At 41.7% G+C, this 6,105-nt stretch overlaps 1 protein-coding gene across 1 annotated transcript; it reads right to left on the bottom strand.

The window, feature by feature from the left end:
* Positions 1-1,121: 1,121 nt before the first annotated feature.
* On the bottom strand, positions 1,122-3,976 carry nat16 (N-acetyltransferase 16). The gene is made up of 4 exons (XM_020936518.2): positions 3,761-3,976; positions 2,348-2,572; positions 1,769-2,112; positions 1,122-1,350 (listed from the first exon to the last, which is right to left on the bottom strand). The coding sequence occupies exons 1-4, from the start codon at positions 3,974-3,976 to the stop codon at positions 1,122-1,124; spliced, it is 1,014 nt and encodes a 337-aa protein (XP_020792177.1).
* Between the last annotated feature and the right edge of the window lie 2,129 nt (positions 3,977-6,105).

The following is a 6,105-nucleotide window of genomic DNA, read 5'->3' on the forward strand; positions in this document are numbered from 1 at the left end:
TTTAGTCAGTAGTCCTAATATTATAAGCATAAGAAGTTTGCTTTTGCAGGTGTCTACAAAAGTTGTGCCTACATCACACTTACATTAGTATAAGTTAAAAGCATAAATGTAAAAATGTTAATTTAAAACACATATTATGTACAAACAAAGAAAAAGACATACAGGTTAGACCAAGGATAGTCAGCCATGGTGTGACGGTGCATGTATCTGCCATATGCTTGAGTGGTGTAGTTGACAGTGTTGCAATGGAATCATCTTGATAATGGAATAATGGAATGTGTGACTGAAGACTATACTGTTGGCTTTCCTTGTTACATGAGGTTTTAATAAAGTGCCTTTACAGTTGTGCAGAATTTAAATCCCAACTCTGCTTGTTTACATATTTCATTTTCATATTTACAAAAATAACACATGCCCAATATAGAATCAAATTCTCCAGGAGTTATGCTTGAACCAAAAATTTGTAACTTTTGGATGGTGGACAGTGCTTCTCTGAAGCCATCACTTAGGTCCATGTCATATAGGACAATCCGAAGACACACATAACCTCATATGTAAATGGTATAACTGACCAGGATCCTGCCTAAATGAGGGTTTATGCTCTGTCAAGTACAAGTTAGACTCAACACTGGAAGCATCAGATATCACCAGTGGCAATGGAAAACTAAGAGAATATGTGTATCTAAATGACCCTTTGTAATGCCCCTCCATGGCCCCTCATTTCACATGCTTGTTTTAATTCTTATCAGACTGACATGAGTCAAGTAGAGTGGTGTGCACAGCAGACTATATCCACTTTCTTTTAAACAGTCTGTTTAAGGTCATCTAAAAATAGCTATGGTGAGTGTTAACAACTACTAACTCAAAAACATGTTCTGGCTAAAGTAATTACTATATCTGTTAGGGTTTTGGAGCTTCCTTTGAATAAACTAAATGACTTTCTAAATGCCAGAACCCTTAACTGTAATGAAGGAGGGAGCTCCCAAAGGGTCACTTAAGTCTGTTGCTCTTAATATACTGAATGTTTCTGGATTCTTCAAGTGTTAGTTTCTAAGACTTGTGTGTATATAGTATGTATGTATGAGGCCTGTGTTTGCTTACTACAACAACTACTATTACTACTAGATTATGTCGGCCTCCACCACACACTGCTCCCTGTACTCCTTGACCAGCTCCACGCCCAGAGTGTGCTGACAGAAGTGGGCCATGCTCTCCCACAGCTGCGGCTCCAGGAACATCTGGCACATCACATGACCCTTCAGAGAAGAGGTGTGCCTCTGGAGGTGACCCAGGAACTGCTGCCGCACCAGGCCCACGTCTTTGCCAAACATGTCGATGTTCAGGTAGTACCTGCACACACACAGTGGTTTTATAGTACGCCTGAGAGTCTGCTTTTCAGTGACAGGTTGGTTTGCTATTGTATTGTTGGGGATTACATATTACATAATATAAATTTATTGTCAAAGCACTGATATTGTCACCTGAAAGCATGCAATTCTTTCATTTACCAGGAGAGCTTTGGTTACTCTTACGTAATCTGACTATGCAGCTGGAAAGGCTGTTATTGGCCCTCCCTATAATTCAATACAAATTCTATTAATTGCACAGCCCAGTTGGTGAGCGATTGGCTTGTCACACATCAATAATGGGCATAGCTGCTTTATGTGAACTGGTATTTAACCTCCTAGGCAATAGTTTTATGGGTGAAACTTCCATAATATAATGTAAACACTGACAGTTAAATATAGTGAAACAGGACATGAGTTACCAGTCGTCTCCTATGGGCACACTGAAGGGGAAGGTGCACAGGCTGGCCACACTGGGGTTGCTCAGGTCGTCCACCATCCAGTCGATGTCTTTCTTGAACAGGATGGCCATGTTGCTGGATAGAAGCTTGAAGGGCTGCCAGTCCTGGATGATGGTGGCATTAGGCAGAATGGGCTGCATCAGGTCTGTACCCAGGAACAGGCGCTGGATGGTGGGGTGGTCCAAGCGCAGAGGGGCTGCGTGCTGAGAGGAGTTGATGACAGGGTAGTGCAGGTCTTCACCAACACCCAACTCTGACAGACGCTGTTTCAGATCCTCAGCCCTGAAGCGCACCAGCAGAATCCCCTGTGCAGATCAAGTAAACACAATGTTAGCAACCATGTTGTCTTCCTATAACTATATTCACCTCAAATGTCTTATCAAATGTCTGTCTTATAATGAGGGATGTACATAAGGTCACACCTTGAAGCCTATAGAGGCCTTGCTCAGAGTCTGTGTTCACTCAGGCCTTGTGTTCTTGTACTATAAGCAACATGTTTTATATCGTCATGTGTGCTGATGTGGTGACTACGATAAAAACCTGTTTGGTGATGATGCGATACTTCTGGTAGTCTTTAGGCCCCAGCTGGTCATCCCGGGTCAGACGGGTTACTTTCACTTCAGGAAACCTGGATTTGACCAGCTCTGAGCAGAAGCGCAGCAGGACTCCTGCCACCCCTTTGCCTCGCTCCTGAGGGGCCACCCGCAGCCCTTCCACCAGCACTGTCTCCCCTCCATCGATCACACATACGGACTCCAGGGCGATCTGCCACAGACCAACACACACATCATTATGTCTCATACTCAGTTCTGACAAATAAAACATTTCTTACTATGCTACAATTAATCCATGTAAACTCCGTCAATCAGTTGTCTGCCAGTTTTATCTCTGCAATTTGTTTTTATTCAACCTGAAGAAAGGCTCATGTTACAAAGGTAAAATATAAATTATATTTCACAGATATAATTTTATGAAAAGTTGTGTTGACCTATACCTCTTTTATGTTAATGTAGCCTATACTTTCATATTGATCCCCATGAGAAAATTTTGTGAACTTATCAACAATTTAATAATTGGATAAAAGAGTCACCATTCCATCTCAAACCCCACTAAAAACTTTAGTTATATCATTCTTGATATGAGTGCGTCACGTGCACATCAGTATCCCGGTTATGATCGGGTTTTTGAACATCCTGGTTTTCATCATGGTGCATGTATACACTGTATCCCAGTTTCAGTATCCCAAATATTATTATAGCTGTGCTTGTTTTTATTGTTGTTGGTTTAGTGATGAGTGAGAAGCAGTTATTACCGTACATAACTGTAAATCTGTCAATTATTTTAACAGTTGTGTCGTGTCAAGACACAATCCAGGTGTTATAAACAAGAAACGATATTTTTATGACATGCTTTACATTTTCATCAGTTTAACATTCCAAGATTCCATTAATGGTAGTTGATGGCAGCATTTCAAATCTGTTTTTTAACTTGTCCTGTTTGTGGTGTTTGTGATTCATATCCTAACAGTTGAATATCTGAGCACTTTTCCATATCTAACCAGGTGCTAAAGGAGCCATGATAGGAAGCATAATGTTTCCTTTCCTTACTCCTTCCTAATCTTACTGATCAGATGGTCCTAGTCATGGTGGCAATTATGCTTCCTTTCATCCATAATTTTTGCTCTTGCGCATTTATAAGATTATGTAAAAAAAAAAACAGGATACTACATTTGATTGTGTATACAGGGATATGAGAATCCCGGTTTCTCAGGGCGCATGTAAACAACATATCCCAAATACTGCCATAACCGGATATGGCTAATAACTGGGATACTGATGTGCATGTACACGTACTCTACGTATGTGTCCTTCTCAGGAAGATTTCAGACAAAGCTGTTCCTGAAGGTCACAGGGATACACCTGTAAGGTTATCTCTCTAATGTGAGTAACTCACCACTTTCCCGTGCTTGCGGGCCAGGATTACGATGCGATTGGTCTCCTGCAGCCAGCTGGTGTATCGTGTGGGCAGGTAATCCAGACCTCCATAGATGTCCTGGCTCATAGCCATGATGTCCTCAAAGTCCTCTTCTGTGGCTACAGTGAACTGCAGCCCAGTGTGAGACAGTGCCTCGGGCAGCTGCGGCATGCTCAGGCTTGTGTCAATCTTCATCTTTATCCAACTGATGGGATATAAAGCACAATCTGATTATTATACAAACTCTACACCACTGGGCAGGCTATATGACCTATTACACCGTTTGCAAAACCTCTGTGTTTGACTCTTTACACATTTGTCAATGGTTTGGCTCATGATTCAGAACACTCTATCCGTATGGAACACATGAATCATTTTCTTACATCAGGTGCACATATTTAATAGTTCATGTCACAAAGAGAGATCAAGAAACAGAAAACCAGTGTCAGCTGTACAGCTGTACGGTCACAATGGTCACAGTCATGATCCCTGTGTGGACACTGTTGTCAATACAAGTCTTTTTAGGGCCTGGACAATCAAATACATTCAACAAAAAGTGGTGATGTAATTATTATTATTATATTGTTATAGATTTTGATAATTAATACAATGTCAAATTGCTCATACAGCATTACTGAGTTGTGTTTGCAGTGGCGGCTGGTGATGTAAACACTGGGGCGATGTCCCAGACCAAAACTTAGTCCACACTGGGGTCGGTCCAGAAAGTGCAACAAATGTAACTTGAGGTGTTGCAATGAATGAGTGGATGTCCCTGTAGAGTCAGCATTATGCTGTTGTGCAACCAGATAGGTGTCTTTTTAGCTGCTTTGTCTTAAGTTTCATTTTCCAATTAATCTTGGCCTGGCGTTTTCAGTAGGTAGGGGGTCAGATAAACTTTTAAGCAATGCTACAACAGCAGTAATGCTAAACTGTGCTTCACAGGGCTGTCGCGGTTCAAGAATTTCTCTTGCGGTAACTTTACGTGTCTCTGCACCACGGTGTGCAGTGTGTGTGCTATAGCACAGAGGTCCATAATGATACATTTACTTTGGGGATGTATTTTAAAAATATCAACATAAAACCACAGCCAAGCCTAAGTGATAGACACGTGTGCAATGTAGTTTTACAGATGAGTTACAAGAATATAGGTATGCTATTATTAGGATCCTCAAGTGAGTAACACATAAAGCCCAAACATCCATGGTAAACCCCCACAGAGGCGCCTGCAGGTGCACGCCTGAGCGCTCTGTGCGCACTGTGAATGTCTCCAGTGAATCTAAATGGATGTCCCAGGTTAGACATGGAGGAGTGACACAGTGATTAACCCGCGGTGTGCAGGGTCGGAGCGGGTCTCAATATTTGAACCCATTTGCTCAGAGTCACGTAAACATTAACTGATTCACAGTAAAATAGTAAAATTGTACATGGAGCCTCATAAAAATGCAAAATGCTGTTACCGCAGTCAGTTGAGCCCTCAGTGATAATATCCCGTAATAATAATATCGTGGTTACCGCGACAGCCCTAAAGCTTCAGTCTCTCAAATCAAACTTTCTTTTACTCAAAGCTCTTCTTGTGCACTTATTCCTTTCACCTGCTGTCAGGTGTAAATGTGGGGCTGTCCCTGTGTCCTGTAGAGTGCGAGCGCAGGGGTTTGGGGGCTCCACAGATGTTTACAGTGGGAGCTGGGAAACAGCTGCTGCTCTACGCTGTAACATGTTCACTGTGGACTGTTCACTTGACCGCCCCAACTCTAAACTGAAATACATTGGATCTGGTGAACCAGCCGCCATTGTATGTGCGTAAATGACAAACAAAAGTAGTGTCACTATGATACAAAATAACATGTTTTAATACAGGCCACAACCACTCGACCATTAGACCCTCTTGAGTTTGGACGAGGCAACTAACTTGGGTAAAATGTAAACAAATATTATTGTTCAGTCATTGGATTTTAGGCATATGCTGCAGACCATTGCAATCAAATGCACAATAATACAAAAAGAAATACATGATTTTGTCCCCATCTAATTAAATAGAAATGACAGCTTTAAGGAGTGTATGTGAGAACAGAAAAGGGAACATAAATGAAACCAAAAAATAGTCCCCTGGCTCATTTCAAACCTCTGATAACCCTCAGTGTGCACATGAGGTCATATACACAGTTTGTATTCTACATGCCACTGGTCAGTGCCAACTGCCCTCTTAACTGCACGTTCTTTCAGTCAGACAAGAGCGTTAAACCTCCTCAATATCAGGTCCTCCAACACCACAAGTCTGACTAGAAGAAACGTAGACACTGGGGCTTTATTGCTGCATTGGATAA

The sequence above is a fragment of the Boleophthalmus pectinirostris genome, unplaced genomic scaffold, assembly GCF_026225935.1.
Source record: "Boleophthalmus pectinirostris isolate CB_2022bp ecotype Guang Dong unplaced genomic scaffold, ASM2622593v1 HiC_scaffold_20, whole genome shotgun sequence".
Classification (NCBI taxonomy): Eukaryota; Metazoa; Chordata; class Actinopteri; order Gobiiformes; family Gobiidae; genus Boleophthalmus; species Boleophthalmus pectinirostris.

Bases quoted from the DNA above. Each gene is read 5' to 3' on its own strand.
- nat16 (XM_020936518.2), bottom strand. From the start codon at position 3,976: ATGAAGATTGACACAAGCCTGAGCATGCCGCAGCTGCCCGAGGCACTG. The intron at 2,573-3,760 runs GTGAGTTACTCA...GGTCTGTGGCAG, and splicing joins CCCGCAAGCACGGGAAAGTG to ATCGCCCTGGAGTCCGTATG. The intron at 2,113-2,347 runs GTTTTTATCGTA...TGATCTGCACAG, and splicing joins ATCGCATCATCACCAAACAG to GGGATTCTGCTGGTGCGCTT.